The sequence below is a fragment of the Dreissena polymorpha genome, chromosome 6, assembly GCF_020536995.1.
Source record: "Dreissena polymorpha isolate Duluth1 chromosome 6, UMN_Dpol_1.0, whole genome shotgun sequence".
Classification (NCBI taxonomy): domain Eukaryota; kingdom Metazoa; phylum Mollusca; class Bivalvia; order Myida; family Dreissenidae; genus Dreissena; species Dreissena polymorpha.
In genome coordinates, this window is record NC_068360.1 from 42,567,539 (window position 1) to 42,585,253 (window position 17,715).

The following is a 17,715-nucleotide window of genomic DNA, read 5'->3' on the forward strand; positions in this document are numbered from 1 at the left end:
ATGCATTCATTTAAAATAGATCAGTGTAACTTTTGACACACGAGAATCGTGAAAAAAGGAAATAATTGTGCAAAGACTATATTCGAGAAAAAAATAGCGTGGCCATAACATAGAAAAAAGATTGATTCAAGAGGTATATTTCTATACGAAGTTTTTCTCGAGGGGAGAGAAATGTGCGAAATACTTATCAACGAGTTGCTTCCCTTATCACCTTAATTGCGCTATAGGTTTTGCACGTAACATCGTTAATAATGTCAACATGTTTATTTAATAATTTGATTTACATTTGGTTTTATCAGTCGATTTAATATACACGTTGTTGGAATTGCATTAAAAATGTCAGATGAACAGTGGCTTTAATGAAAACAAGCACGCACACGTAATTAATAATATTTTTCCTTTACGGTTTAACTTTACACTCGACTAGTTTCATTGTAATACCAAAAAGGACGAGTATCATGAGAATGCATTTGTTTTGATAAAAGGCGAGACGGTCAAGTCAACATGCGGTTAAAAGTTCATGATTTATGTCCTTTCACATGTACACTACTACCTATGTTCGTGAACGGAAATAGCGAGTTTAATTTCAGTTATATTTACATATAAAATATTCAAATATTATAGTATTTTCATACATATCATGAAAGAGAATATGCTAAATAACAGGATATCCGCACAAAAAGTGGACTGTAATGTTAATCATTTCCTGTATACTATAGTATTAAAAGTTATAATGGAATACATTATTTGTTGACAAGCACTTTAAGTGCTTTGAATATTTAATACATCGTATACATGAGTGTGCATTATAAAATATGTACGGTATAAAGTGTTGTAGAAGTAGCATTATACTATTAGTATTAGTGGTGGTAGTAGTAGTAGCGGTAGTAGTAACATAGTAACAAGAGTAGTAGTGGTAGTAGTAGTAGTAGTAGTAGTAGTAGTAGTAGTAGTAGTAGTAGTAGTAGTAGTAGTAGTAGTAGTAGTTGTTGTTGTAGTAGTAGTAGTAGTAGTAGTAGTAGTAGTAGAAGTAGTAGTAGTAGTAGTAGTAGTAGTAGTAGTAGTAGTAGTAGTAGTAGTAGTAGTAGTAGTAGTAGTAGTAGTAGTAGTAGTAGTAGTGGTGGTGGTAGTAGTAGTAGTTGTTGTTGTTATTGTTGTTGCTGTTGTTCCAGTAGCAGCAGTAGCATAAGCAGCAGTTGAAGTAAAAGAAGCAGTTACTGGCATAGTTGATTTTAATTATTCATCTAGCTATAAAAGCATAAAATATCGAAAATAATTACAAGATGTTTACTTTAAACCTTAACTGCATACCACACAGTGATTTGCATTTATCAGTTATCGATCTGATATCGAACTGTGATCACTGAATGCAGTGTGATTAAATACTTGATCACGTATGTACAGTTAATACACAACACATGAGACAGGTAAACACAACTCGTATTTTAAACGTGACTGCGATTTAACAGTAAATAACATATCGGATAATTAAGGGTAAGCAGCGTTATTTAAAGTTTATTTTGTTAAGTTAGTCCAAATACATGTGAGTATAAACACACTTGTAAACCAAGGCATTATCTACCAGAAATCTTTACGAGATTTGCTGCCATTGTTTGTAATGGAGTGATAGAAAATAAAAAGATAAAAAGTGCTTGTAATATGCATTAAGCAATATAGCAAAATCACAAAATTCTATTTTAACCGCCCCGTATTAGTGGGAAGAAAACAAAACAAAATAACTATATAATGTGTATTGTCCGAACATCAATTCTAAAAGAGCCTATTACTTATAATTTATTCATAATTTCCGCGCAATGTGTTAACGGGAGTTGAACGCACTTTGATAGTATTGGAAAAATCTTTTTGTAAATACCGTTCGCTTCCTCGCTATTGGCGAACGAATCACGTGACGTTTGTATTCACAAGCCCTCTATCTGAGTTAACAGACACACTGCTGTACTTTAATATATATACAGCGAGCGAGCGCAGAGCTTATTTATTGTATTGTGTATTGGAAAATACTAAGTCGTGATTCATTCGTACTAAATGGAATACTGGATTTACAAAACGGATTAATATATTTCAGCATTGGTTTAACGTAGGTGTCTGAATATAAGCAGTGTTTTCTTTTATGTGGATTTGTTAGTTTACGTCGGAACACAGAAAACATCAGAAATGCTCGCACATGTTGATTGACGTAAGGAATCATCTGTGTTTTGTTGTTATTGCGCGTGCGGTTATTTATAGAAAGTCAGTGATACAGCGGAATACGGAACCGTGAGTGAGATAGTTTGTGTATTAAATCGCAGAATTTTGTCATTATCTGCGTTGTAAAATGGAAGGAAACATGTCCGAAAAAAGGGAAAACGAAAATTTCCTCCCGCCAGCGAAGTTTGGCCAGGGAGGAAAGATTAATTCCTCGCCCGAGACAGTGGAATGTCTAGAAAGGCAGATTGAACAGTTAAGAAATTACATAAAAGGTCTTGCCTTGTTTTCGATACTGTCTACTTTAGTGCTCATTATTGTATTTTCGGTGCTCTATGCGAACATCAAATGGGATGTACGGAATCATGAACACCCGCCGAAAGTCGGCGCCCAGATCAATAAAATCCTTGAAAAGGAGGAACTATGCATGTTGTGCGCTGAAATTAGACTGGGTCCCAGCCCCGAAGAAGACCGGATGCTGGACCATTTCGTCCGGAAGCCGGGGACAGCGGGAAAAGGGGAGGAGTGTTGCGTAGAGACACCGAAACAACTTCTACAGCTTCTACAGCAGGTATTATTGTGTTAATGTATGGTATAAAACAGAATAATTATGTCTCAACTCTTAACAAATGAACGACGAAAATCATTGTTATCTAGACTGTTACTGTTTGATCTTTTGTATATGAGGCGCAAACGAGGTTGAGCTTATCGTGCTTTTTATTCGTCGACATCAGTGATGTTAATCCCCAAAAAATACAGCCCCTTATGGCTGCTTTCCTAATGCAAAAATCAAAACTTTTGCACAAAAGTCTGACCAAATTTAGAAAAAAAAAGATGCAGAACTTTTTCAATAAATTTAATAATTGGTTTCTTGAGTTTAGTATATAGGGATATAATTCTGTAACACTGGATAACTTAAATTTAGACGCAGTTAAACATTCACATATATTAAAATAATTGGAGTACTGAAATTTATAACCATATTAATAATGTCTCATTTTTTCCAATTGCATGGTTTATCGCTCTATTTTTCCCAATCTAAACGACAAAGGCTGTAAAACGTGAAGCAAAAAATCACTTGACATAGGAATGAAACCGTAATATAATTAGAATTGTAATTTTGAAAAAAATGCGATTTTATGGTGACGTTTAGATGTGAATATCCTAAGCGTATCCGTGTGTATTAAATTATAGAGGAGTTGAAAAACACTCCGGGTAGTGGTACGTTTGTGTTAGAAATGGAGCATAATATCAAATATTTTATTTGTAAAGCAAAATTATCTGAGTGATCAGATGTGTAATAAGCAACCCCAGTGTGTTCATTTTGCAGTGCCTTTTCCTGATCATGCTTAAGCATCCATATTGAATCATGAGGCCTAAATGGTATTTACACTTGATTTCAAAACAAATTTGTGGGCCGTGCTCTGTGAAAAATTGGTTTAATGCATGTGCGTAAGGTGCTGTTCCAGATTAGCCTCTGCAGTCCGCACAGGCTGTTTAAGGACGACACATTCCGCTTGTATGGTATTTTTCGTTTGAAGAAAGTATCTTCTTAGCCTAAATCAAGTTTAGACGAAAAGTGTCGTCCCTGATTATCCTGTGCGGACATATATATACGTCAAACAACGTTCGGTTCAACTCTCACGCAACATCATGTTTTTTTTTTGTTCCAAATTTTAATTTGCGCCGGGGAACTATGTGTTGCCTTTAAAGGGGCCTTTTCACAGATTTTGGCATTTTTTTAACTTATTCATTAAATGCTTTATATTGATAAATGTAAACATTGGATCATAAAAGCTCCAGTAAAAAATCAAGAAAAAAATTAAAAAAAGGAAAGGAACATTGCCCAGAGCAGGTTTCGAACCAGTGACCCCTGGAGTCCTGCCAGAGTCCTGAAGTAAAAACGCTTTAGCCTACTGAGCTATTCCGCCGGATATACATTCTTGACGTATTTTATACCTTATATAAGCAATCTTCGTAGTTTCACAAAATTTAACGACAAAACAGAACTCTCCAAATTATTCAATCGTTTCGCGTTGCAACGCTTTATAATTTTTAGGTTTTAAAATCGTCAAAAGATGCATATAATGGCTATATTAGAGCATGGTTAATGTTCAGTATTACTGTTTCCTCACAAATATCATAACTAAAACAAAAACTTACGAATCTGAAACAACTTTTTTCAATTTTGTCAATTTACCAAAGCGTGAAAAGATCCCTTTAAATGCATTTACACCCTTGAAAAAGCAAACGTACATACGCTGTTTAACACACTCGTACGTTTTAAGCGAAAATAGTATTATGATGTCACGTAAATATATGGTACACGTACATTACCAATGATTGATCGGCTCTTTATAATGTAAAGTCCACGAATTAAACATTTGATAATTCGATCCTAATTTTGTCGATCCGAATGTTGTTTGAATGGGCACTTTAGTTTAATGTTGTGTTTTAAGCAAAACATAAGATTTTCAAATGTTCAAGAAAATAACGTTGATGTAAGACGTTATTAATTTAAATTAAAGTCAATTAACGTGTTATTTAACTCTTTTTATTATGCATAGTATAAGGTCATATTGTAAATAGATAATGAAGTACTTGTGACTGTCAGTATTTGTTCGATCGCGTGAAGTATGACTGAGCACGTTCTGTTTGTAAACAATGGAAGATACTGTACTACAAAGGCCCATAGTTCAAGCTATACTAACTGAGTGGTACCCATACAATTGTTACTTCTTGTTAAACCCATTTGTTTCAAAATGTATTGAATAATCTTCTGGTATCTGATATATAGGTATTGATTTTATAAATAATACCAAATAATTACTGTATTTGTTAAATTATAGCGTTGTCGTTAGGTTTATCTGATATCACATCAAGAGTTCATGAAAGCATTTAATTGTAAACATTCCTCATTTAGGCGTCTGTAAACATTTTTTAAAAATTTATTTCATTACAGTACATTAACTTATCCTAATTTTAGGCCTTCAACCGTTCCTATTTTTTCCTACTTTTCCCACTTTTTCCTACTTTTTTATTTGCTTCCTATTTTTTCCTATTTTTGCACTAAAACCTCCTACTATTCCTAAATACTTGCCCTAGTCTGTAATAAAGAGTCCATAATTGTTCATGCCCGCTGAAAACATTTTAATAGCGCTTAGAGATACTCTCCTTTACTAATTTAAGGCTGTGTTTTACTCCCCGTTACGAAGTTAAGGTGGTATACTGGAAACAGCATTGACAGATGTCCTCCGTACGTCTGTCTTTCTCTCTGTGCGTAGATGCTCACTTGTCAGGAGAGGTTCTCCAGGGTTTTTTCTCCACTTTTTGGGAAGATAGCCCATGGCTTTGGAATTGGGAATTTTATCGGTATTTTCATGGAATTGGGAAAATAAATTTATTAGCCTTTTTTTCCACACGAAAAGTCCACTGATTAGGGAAATACTAAATTTGATTTAACTCTTTATAATCATTCAAATTAAAAGAAAAAATCATATAATACTTTATTAGATGTAATTGAATTAAAATTGAGATAAAATACACATAAGACTTCTTTCTAAAAAAAAAATAAATTTTTTTTTTTTTTTTTTTTTTTGGAAATTGGGAAATTTTTTCCACATTTTGGGAAAAAAGTATACTTTTTGGGATTGGGAACATAGCCGAATTTCGGCTATAAAATTGGGCCAAAAAAAACCCTGTTCTCCTCAACAGTAACGTAAACCATGCAACTTGCAGGAATTGTTTCTTGTTCTTATGATTATATTAAATATGAAGTTGTTAATTTGCGAGTTATAGTAGCGCACATTACACACATTTCACAAGTTACGTCCGTTGTGCAACGTTTACATTCTATGACTTTATTATTGCCAAGCAATTTAACATCTCCTAAAGGTTCACATGTTTTGTGTGTAACATCGTATATAAAAAGTCCTGTATGAAGTACATTTGTATTATACCTCAGGAGAAAACACGTGTTGCCGTAAGTACTGCGTGGTTATAAAAGTCGTGTAAAGCTAAAAAGCTTCAAGTATTTTTTCTGCAACTACAAGGCCAGAGATTTAACATATTATGTGCAACCTCGTAGTTTAGTCATGGATACAATTTATTCAAATCATGGCGTAGGGTCGAAAATGGCAACCCTCCGGCGGTCACATGATTTATGTATATAGAAGTATAGAAATATTTATAACCAAACAGGTAATCGTTGTAAATTGTTTCAATCATTGGAGCTATGTTAAGAAGAAACTTTCTAAACCGTCCATGATTATACTATTATAAAACCAAATATAATTCAAATGCGCATTTTAAACACAACCACGTGTTGACATATCTCATAAAAATTGTAAACATTCACTTATACTAGTTGCAATAACCCAACTCCCAGCTATTGACCCTTCGGGCTGTGCGTATGAACTTATAAATGCTCATAGCATTCAAGAAGAACTTGCACAGATACAGTGTTTAACCACCTCTGGGTGAAAGTTCGAGGTGGACTTCAGATGGGGAATTTTAAGACATTCAAGATTTCATTTTTTGTCCGTTAGGAAGATGACCTTTTAATAGTATACTTCATTATAGAACATTAATCAAATGCTTCGCTTCACATGCTAAATTTGTTACGTCAAACATGGTTTTATGACATACACAAAATCCCTCGAACTTCGACACATTTAGGAAAAACAAGTCCCCAAACCATTCTGACATTAAGACAGGAATTTTAAAGTAATTGCAGACGATAGATATATAATTTAAAAAGCGGGGAATGTGGTCGTATGTCCGACCAAATAAGAACTTAAAATCTCTGACATATGAACACATTCAGAAAGAATATAAAAAACATTATAATGTACGCATATATGTATCATCGATGAAAATAGTCATCTTATCATGTAGATTCAAAGAAGCTATAAGCTGGTATTAATACAAAAGAACGTCCAGCCATGATCATAAAAGCTAGAACATCAATTATGTCTCATGTATAAGAATTATGAATGTGTAACATTAACGAGCACGCGCGAATATATGTGAGGTGAAAACATTCGGCGTTGAACTTTTCACCGTGTCACCAACCTGCGAAATATACTTCGTACGCGCACGATGTTGAGCATAAAATGCATGTATATGTTATAATTGCTGGACTGAAAGATTTTTTTCACGATATATAGTGGTTGGAAATTTACATGGTTTATAAAATTCTGGGTTAAGGCAATCTTCCACGTGAATCAATATGCATACATGTTTTTCTATATTTTACGTTTTTCTTTACATGAACGTTCGCAATATTAAAGTGATATTATGGGCATTTTTCACTGTTGAATTGAGCTGAAAATAGTTAACAGGTCAAAAGAGTTAGTTAAAATGTGATTACTGACCAATTATCTGCAACTCATCTTGCTTCCAGTTGTTTATAAAAAATATATATTATATTCGATACTTTACATGACTCACCCAGTATTCTAAGCCGAAATGATCCGTAAAAAAAATTGTGTCTTTGTGTTGTATGAACGAATCAATCTGCACTAAAACTAAATTGAGATTCACATCGTACTACGAATCATTTCTGTCGTCAGTTGTCAAAATGAAAGTACAGTTGATATTCAAATGCATTATTTTTCTCTTTCCATGATATTGTTTTAGTATGTTGATGCTGCATTAACAAAAATGCATGTGTATGAAGTAAAAACACCAAAAATTAACAACGGTTGCGATAGACACCTATAAACTGTAAGATGCCCATAATATCGCTTTAAGCCAATCTTCTACGAATATGAATACATGAATATGTATGCATATATTATTTTGCTGTGAATGTTCTTTACACGAAAATTCGCAATATAAAAGCTAGCATCGTGCACCCATTATGTGCCCAAAATGTACACCATCACTGGTAAGAAACCCGTTTTTTTACAATCCGGAGCCACGGTCGATTCCGTTATTGCCGTTATTTCATAGCATGCCAGGGGAGTATTTCGTATAATCATTTTCCTGGAGAGCCAGTCAGCCTCGCGTGGAAACAGCTAAACACAATTAGGCCTAGCAATTTGTGTTGATTTTTTCTGTGATTAATGATAAAATCGCGTGTGCCAAAACGCTGGGTCGTACACGAATTCTCCTCGACTCCGATCTGTAATTGGGAACGATATTGGGCGCAATATGTTTCTCGTTCTCGGAAAATGGGGCTTAATGCATGTGCGGAAAGTTAGTGCAGCCCGTCCAGGCTAACCAGGAATAACACTATCCGCATGTTTGGAATATTTCGTTTAACCCTTAAAGCGCTGGAGCTGAATTTTAAAGGCCTTTGCAAACAGTTTGGATCCAGATGAGACGCCACAAAACGTGGCGTCTCATCTGGATCCAAACTGTTTGCTATTCTGATAGTATTCTTTGAAAAAAAATGAAGAAAATGCTTATTTTACAAATTCAGCAGACGACATTTTATCAGACGACAAATTTCCCAGCATGCAAAGGGTTAAAGGAAGTATCGTCTAAACAAAATCCAGTGTAGCCAGAAAGTGTTGTCCCTGTCTGTTGAGCCTGTGCGGACTGCACAGGCTACCGTTTATTAAGAATGGGACTTTGCGCACATGCATTAACATTTTTTGCCCAGAACGATGTGTTCCGTATATCTCTTTTTATTATCATAAAACCTATTTTCATATCCGTGGTTTGAATTTTTTGAAGCATTGAAAATGTTCTAACTGCCATGACATTACTTATTTTTCCCGACATACGAATAGAAACATCATAGTGTGCGTATTATTCTATGGAGTTTCTTTATAATAACCAATTGACCCGTTTTTACATGCTTAAACTAATCTAATTTTTTTATGATTGCTTACATAGTGTATTAAGCCGGCGTTCCAATATTTTGATGACCATTTGACAACATAATATGGTGTGTTGATTCATTCTTCTTATTTTCCGATTAATTTCATCCGTTTTAATGCGTCTTTTGTACAGCTACATCAATGAGTCCTTAACAAAAGGGATATGTATGTGAAGAGTCACATTTGAATACGTAAATATTGACTAATCATGCAGATATACTTAGATCGCAATCATATCGATCTGTTTTCTTTTAATCACATTCATAATATGCGTAATTAAATACTTCTCATTTTCAGCATAATCGGTCTATTGAAGCTAAATAATAACTCCGTTAATCGGATTCCCACTACAACATGTGCGCAGTTGGTTAAAGCTGGGATCGACTGTCACCTGGTGTATCAGTCATATTGGTTGATATTTTTTGTTTCGTGATTGTGTTTCATGTTACTAGTATCTTACATTAATCTTGTTTCTGTTTTCACATTGTAAGTTTTATGTATTTGCAAGGATTATAAAAATACCTAAAATTAAAGAGGAACGTTCATGTAGTTAGCGAAGAACATGAAATAGGCAAACAAATGAACATTGAGTATATTTCATGTTAAATGTATGAAAAGCACCTGTCTGATATCTTTACTCTTAAAATAAACCAGATAACACATTGTTACCAGAACATAATGAAGTTATTTTATTTGGGAGATTTATTGCTCATTTATCTTACCAACAAATCGGTGTATGTTAAGTTTTCTACAACGAGTTATCGAGCAGACGAGAGGTATCGTTTAAGTGTTCTCTTATATGGAAAAGATATAGACATACTATTTTGGAAGAAGTACAATTTACCATATTTAAGTTAATTTACATGGTTTTTGTGATAATGGAGCAATCTTTTATTAAAACAAGGAAATGCTTTTTACAAAACGCTCAATACGATTTTCAAGACCTCGTTTTCCTATTAACTTCGCATATTGTACACGGTACTTATACGATACAAAACAAGACACGTTTCATTTTTATTTGTGAGCGTAAATAATGCAGACGCAATTTTGCAACTCAGTATGCCTTTGGTACGGTAGGAATCGTAACCCGTGACTGCATGTGTGGATAACTCCATTAAATTTAAGCAGAGAATGCTAAAAGCGTCTGCTCTTACCAGTGGTAACTTACCACTGCATCTGCCTGTTCTCAATGGTACACTACATAGTGTGTATAACAGCTTGTAAGACAACGTTGGCCAGTCTAGTGTTTATCATTGAAATCTGTACATATTGGCTGCTTTCAGGGAAAACGGGGCTAAATGCATGTCAAATAAGATTAGCATGTGCACACTGATAATCTGTAACAATGATTTGAAAAAAACACACAAATCTCGACCTGTGTTTTAAGACACACTGTTTATAAATTCGAATGGGTTGTGGTCATTTCAAACTTGCGATATAAAAAGCTATAACATAATTTTGAAAACTGAGTTGCGTCTAAGATTATACAACAGCGAACAAATTCAGTGCCTTCGGCGCTTTGATAAACTTAGTAATATTGACGTGCTCCATTCGTGATTTGCATTTGTTATTCAACTTGTATTTTTTCTTCTTTGATCGTAATGTTATGACACGACTTACGAATCCCAAGTGAAACTGTGCCAAGTCACTGTTCAGCAGACGACACAAAGGTGCAGATGTTAACTGGCGCGTGCCGACCTGCTTGCTTGAGGGAAGATGTCAGTCAGTGAAGGGATTAGATTATTATCGATTAAAACAGTTGCTAAGCGTTGCGTTCGAATAGAAGTGTTACAAAGATTAACTTTTTAAATTGTTAGGTGGTATTTATTTTTAACTGCTATTTAAATTTCTGTTTAGGAAGGAAACGTTTAAAATGTAAAATGTTTTCTTAAATATATATTCAATAGATCAATGAATGACCATGTTTAACCCGAATTCGTGAATCAAGACAGTGATATAGTTAAGGCTCTGCACATTGTTTTCTACCGATAGCATACACATGTTTGCTTCTTTAAACAGTACACGTCGGAAAGTGAGATATAATTATTTTGAAACATGATTAATGCATGAGTTCTCGCTTCGTATTTGATAATTTCACCGTGGTGAAAGCTTATCACAGGAAGTTCGCGTTACGTGACCTTAAACGCCTATTTCTTGAGGTAAAATCCACTACTATGCCTATTCATATTGCACGCAACTTAATTTGTCTTTCTATTGTTACATTTAAAAAAAATCGAAATTTCATTCTTATTGCATTTTTATGAGTAGTATAATGACAGTTTATTGTCACTTATCTAATCCTTATACCAATGTTTCCAGTCTGCTAGAATGAATTTTTGTTGTGATCCTCGTAACAATTCGTCGAGGAAATAAAAAACAGATCCTGTGACTAAACTTAAACAACATTCCTCTACGTGTGAGCAGTTTGTGTACTACTATGCACGAGCATGTCCAATTTAGGATGCACACCTCGCTGCGTGTTCGCGTTTCATCCCCTCCCTCTGGTGATGTTTTTAGATGGGGAGGTAGGAGCACTTTTAGAATGCTTTTGGTTTTCTGTTTGATATAATCGAGCTTCATTTATTCATGACATTATTTCAAATCTAAGCCCTGTTATTATGAAAGAAGTACCGAATGCGCGTTAATCGTATAACTCATTAGATGATGCTACTTTGCTTTTTCCAGTAGCCATTCTATACAGGGTCTTGCATATTTCAGATAAGTAATATCATGTTACCAAGTGGCTTATAGAAATGTACCAAAATGCCATTGTTCTAACAGTATACATAGGTTTTTACTATTTCGAAACCTTTAAGCGAACAAACGATGCTACTTAGGCGCTTCCATAATACATTATTTGTGTTTATATGAAGAGAAAAACACACATTATTTTAGTACACATACACATTGGAGTGCGCAGGGTTAAACACACGGATAATACTTAATATAAAGCCTAAAATAACAATTTGTTACCATTAACCAATAAGTTAACCCGACCGATCATATTTTTGTGCCGACCCTTATCTTGTATTTTATTATTCCATATTGCGTTTTTACTAACGTCGATCATATTAACGAAATTCATTATTGAGTTTGTGATAATTTTGCTACATTTGATCTTATTTGCTTGGTTATTTTTTTTTTAAACAACTATTAACTGAAACACAATATTCGAGATTTGAAAGAATTTTGCATGTAATTGCTCATTCATATTTAAGTGGGGACTCGTAAAAAGTTCACGGACACCACACGTTTAGCCAACCTTCCTACCTTAATGCTTTTGGTATTTTTTTAGAAACAATTGACATGTTCTCTTTAGCCTCGTGCTCAGGTCATACAACACGTTATTTTATTAGATACAGATCTAACAAGTGTGGGGTTTATTTCGCGGTGTTAACGATACGTGCTAATATATTCAGAGGGGCTCAGTCGGTAGCGGAAAGCATATCTTCGGATCGATAGTGTTTGATGTAACCCGCGAAGACATTTTGGTGAGAGTTATAAAAGATAAAATCGATCCTTTTATCTGCATTGATTTCTATTGTATACCGTACTGATTTTGCTTAGACAAATTTACTTAATTTCGTTTATTTGTCAAATGCGATGCATTTTAATTTCGTGTATAATGAATGTTATGTAGTGTCCTTTTAATTTAAGAAAAGCGTACTGCACATTGGGATAATTTCCAAAGATCATTAAGGTTTTATTGAAATGATAAAATTGTTTAAAAACCTGCTAAAAACCTATTTTAGAGAAGAAGCATGCTAAATGCGTGTAAGCGATCGATTTGTTGTATTGAAAAATGGATTGAACATGTATCCAAATAAGTTAAGAAATTCAATCTGCTACATTTGAATAGACGTAGGTATTTGTATGAATAAACGCATTGATAGTTGAGGGCATGCCTAGTTCGCCTTTTGTGTGGTTAACCGCTATTGAACCGGTATTTCCAAAAACTTCCGATACCAGAGGGCAGCGGCCATTTATTGCGTTTAGACCAGGCGTCGCATGACACAGATAGCGGGCAACTTGCGACAATGCATAAAATGGCACCCGACTCTCCCGTTCCTATGACTATTCCCGCACATGGTAGTAACTATGACGCGACGGGTACTTTTTTACCACCCCATTTCGTCTTGCAAGCCCGTTGACCCGTTGCACCGGTTAGTAGACTAGTTGCAAATGTCAGTAAAATATATTGAGAAGTCGGTAATTCCGATTATTTTAATGTTCTTCAGTAAAGCACTGTTATTTGAAAAGATCACAAATATGCTAATACTATCAAATGAAAATTTCGACACGGTTATAACTCAGTTTATTTAACTAACATATGATGTTTCATTTCAGATACGTTTTAAATAAATGGACACAACTCACTTCAGATTCGAAATACTTTGTTATTTGATGAAACAATACAAGCGGTATATAGGACGTTGTCTGACTGTAAGCATTATAAAAACGATTTATCAAATGTAAATATAATGCTATTTTAACATAAAAGGTGACATATGGTCAAAGCAAAGCAATCTGCTAAAACTAATTTTTGTATCGCAAATTAAAACACTATCAATCTTGAGTATATAAAATCAAACGACATTGAAAAAATACATAAAAAACATTTTGGTTTAAAAACGTTTGGAACATGGTGTGAATAACGAGGCGGTGGCAGGTCATTTGCACCATTTATCTAATTCTACTTACCCGAGCTGTTTCAATTATTATTGGACCAGTACAGGATATAAAACTCTACACATCTATTAGTTAGATAGCCCTATTTTCAGTTTTAGGAATATATATAAACGATATCAAAGCATAAACGACATAACAGTCAAGACATATTTAGTAATGTTGCCGATTGTTTTATTGTAAAGAGTTTATTTAAGAATATCTGGTTAAATGTTTATATCCCCATTGCCATTGGTAATGGGGGCTATATAGGAGTCACTTTGTCGGTCTGTCGGTCGGTCTGTCGGTCTGTCCCGATATTTCATCCGATCTTCACCAGACATGGTCACAAGTTGTATATTGATGATGTATAGGTCAATTTGAATATGGTTCATGCCGGGTCAAAAACTAGGTCACCGGGTCACTTAGTGTGTTTTAAACCGAAAGTTTGTCCGGACCATAACTATGGCATTTATTGTTAGATTTTAAATAACTTGGTACAATTGTTCACCATCATGGGCCGATGTGTCGCGTGAAAAAAGTACGTCAATATCTCCAAGGTCAAGGTAACACTTGGAGTTCAAGGGTCAAATGCTTGTCCGTGCCATAACTTTATCATTTATTGAGAGATTTTAAAATCATTTGGCAAATTTGTTCACCATCATGGGACGGTGTGTCGCGCGAAAGAATTACGTCAATATCTCAAAGGTCAAGGTCACACTTTGAGTTCAAAAATTAAAAATGGCCATAAATGAACTTGTCTGGGCAAAAACTATGTCGTTCATTGTGAGATTTTAAAATCATTTGGCACATTTGTTCACCATTATTTGACGGTGTGTCGCGCGAAAGAATTTCGTCGATATCTCCAAGGACATGGTCATACTTTGAGTTCAAAGGTCAAAAATGGCCATAAATGAGCTTGTCCGGGCCATAACTATGTTGTTCATTGTGAGATTTTAAATCATTTGGCACATTTGTTCGCCGTTATTGGACGGTGTGTCGCGCGAAAGAATTATGTCGATAACTCCAAGGTCTAGGTCACACTTGGAGTTCAAAAGTAAAAAAAAATGGCCATAAATTTGGACGGAATGTCATGCAAAAGAATTCAAGAGTTCAAAGGTCGAAATGGTAATGGCATTATAATTCTTAAAAATCGCCATAAATTTGATTCTCTTGTTTTGTGAAGACAGCATGCAATGGGGAGGCGGAAAACTACAACGGGCGAGGCATGGTATGGTATTGCGCAAGGGGGGGGGGGGGTTAGAGGGTTAGGGTTAGGGTTTGGGTTAGTGTTAGGGGTCGGGTTAGGTTTTGGGTTAGCCTAACCCCAACCCTTACCCTAACCCGACCCCTAACCCTAACCCTTACCCTAACCCTTTTTTGGGGTTATCACCCCTGACCATGCCTCGCCCGTTGTAGTTTTCCGCCTCCCGTGTCAATGTGGCACGAGCGGGTATACGTCACGTTTGTGACAAAGCTCTAGTTCAATTATGTTTTTTATAATTGTTTTGTTAATACATTATTTGAATTTACCTGTCAATTAATATGCCTATTTGAATAGGTAAATAGCTCGTGCATCGTAAACATCTTAATGAAATAAAACGGTTTTAACCGACCCACAACCTATTTTTAGACGCTGGTGGATAGTTGGTACTGTTTCCGGCCTTACTTAAAATTCTCCTGTTTGCAATAGAATTGTTTGTAATTATATTCATCAAAGCAGTTCTGTTCTTTAAGTTTATATTTATGCCCCCCTTCGAAGAAGAGGGGGTATATTGCTTTGCTCATGTCGGTCTGTCGGTCGGTCTGTCCGTCCACCAGGTGGTTGTCAGACGATAACTCAAGAACGCTAGGGCCTAGGATCATGAAACGTCATAGGTACATTGATCATGACTCGCAGATGACCCCTATTGATTTTGAGGTCACTAGGTCAAAGGTCAAGGTCACGGTGACCCAAAATAGTAAAATGGTTTTTGAATGATAACTCAAGAACCCAAACGCCTAGGATCATGAAACGTCATGGGTAGATTGATCATGACTTGCAGATGACCCTTATTGATTTTGAGGTCGCTAGGTCAAATGTCAAGGTCACGGTGACCCGAAATAGTAAAATGGTTTCCGGATGATAACTCAAGAATGCATACGCCTAGGATCATGAAACTTCATGGGTAGATTGATCATGACTCGCAGATGACCTCTAGTGATTTTGAGGTCACTAGGTCAAAGGTCAAGGTCACGGTGACCCGAACTATTAAAATGGTTTTCGGATGATAACTCAAGAACGCATATACCTAGGATCATGAAATTTCACAGGTAGATTGATCATGACTCGCAGATGACCCCTATTGATTTTGAGGTCACAAGGTCAAAGGTCAAGGTCACAGTGACCCGAAATAGTAAAATGATTTTCGGATGATAACTCAAGAACGCTTTGGCCTAGGATCATGACACTTCATAGGTACATTGATCGTGACTCGCAGATGACCCCTATTGATTTTCAGGTCGCTAGGTCAAAGGTCAAGGTCACAGTGACAAAAAACGTATTCACACAATGGCTGCCACTACAACGGACAGCCCATATGGGGGGCATGCATGTTTTACAAACAGCCCTTGTTTATAATACAACCTTCTTTTGAATGGATTATATGAGGTAATATTGTGGGTGTTGACATCAAAGACTTTCAAAAGATACCGAATATGAAGAGTAGCTTACATGGAAACATGCAACACAGAAAATAATCACACATTCCAATTTTATTTAGTATTTCATACAGTAGTAATCAAATAGAATTAAGCAGATTTTCGTAATGAAGTGTTTGATTCGGCTAACAGTCAGGGTACGCTGCAATCGTCAATATTGGTAATGGATGTTTGTGTGTCGTGCTAATTTATTTCCACCATAAGCTGAAACGAATTCATTTAAGGCTAATAACAGTCGTACTAAACTCTGAACTTAAAGCTTTGAAAGCCATAAATCTTAATATACATACATTCTTCTGGTTTTAGGTAATGATAAGGACAACATTACATTGTTAGCTCTCTTGTCATGTTTGTTCAAACAGAATTACACAATTAGTTAATCTCAAATGTAAACACTGACAGTCGATGTGAGTACACGTAATTCAACATGTCATTCGAACACGACTGAGGTCATAATTTCAGAGCATGACGAACACATTTAATATCATGATGCTGTTTCTGTTTGTGATAATAGATGTGATTATATGGTGATGATGGAAATAATGGTTATGATCATCGTGTGATGATGATTATGAAGATGCTAACGACTACGACGACGAATCGACGATGATGATTATGATAATGCTATCGCTTCTTCTAATGAACATTTTAATAGTAGTGACGAAAATGAAACATGTAATGTATAGTTTGATAATGATAATGACGATATTGATTATTATGATGATAATAACGCTTATGGTGGCCATAAATGCCTGATATAATGAGGATGATAACGAGGATATAGTGATGATTATGATGAGGACAATAATGATGAAAACAATCCTTTTGACTTAATGATGTTCTGTAAAAATAGATGATAATGATGATAATGATGATGACAATGGTGGTGTTGATGCTGATGATGATGATGATGATGGTGGTGGTGGTGATGATGATGATGATGATGATGATGATGATGATGATGATGATGATGATGATGATGATGATGATATTATGATGATGATGATGATGATGATGATGATGATGATGATGATGATGATGATGATGATGATGATAATGATGATGATGACGATGGTGATGATGATGATGATGACAACGATGATGATGATGATGATGATGATGATGATGATGAAAGATTATGCGACATTATGGAAGATGAATAAGATGATGATTATGATCATGCTGATGATGATAATAGTATATGTTGGTAATATGGTGTTATTTTTTCTTAAGAACCAGCGATATTTTCCTTCCTTATAAAGTACCGGAAACGGCAATATCCCAATTAGGAAAACACTACAAATTTCCCAATTGC

At 35.1% G+C, this 17,715-nt stretch overlaps 1 protein-coding gene across 1 annotated transcript in view; it reads left to right on the forward strand.

Annotated features, from left to right (window-relative positions):
* Window positions 1-1,864: 1,864 nt before the first annotated feature.
* LOC127834493 (tumor necrosis factor ligand superfamily member 10-like) overlaps window positions 1,865-17,715 on the forward strand; it is a 33,437-nt gene continuing 17,586 nt past the window's right edge. The window contains exon 1 of the mRNA XM_052360360.1: window positions 1,865-2,776. Coding sequence (XP_052216320.1) covers window positions 2,336-2,776 — 441 coding nt within the window. The 5' untranslated portion in view covers window positions 1,865-2,335. The remainder of the gene's footprint in view (window positions 2,777-17,715) is intronic.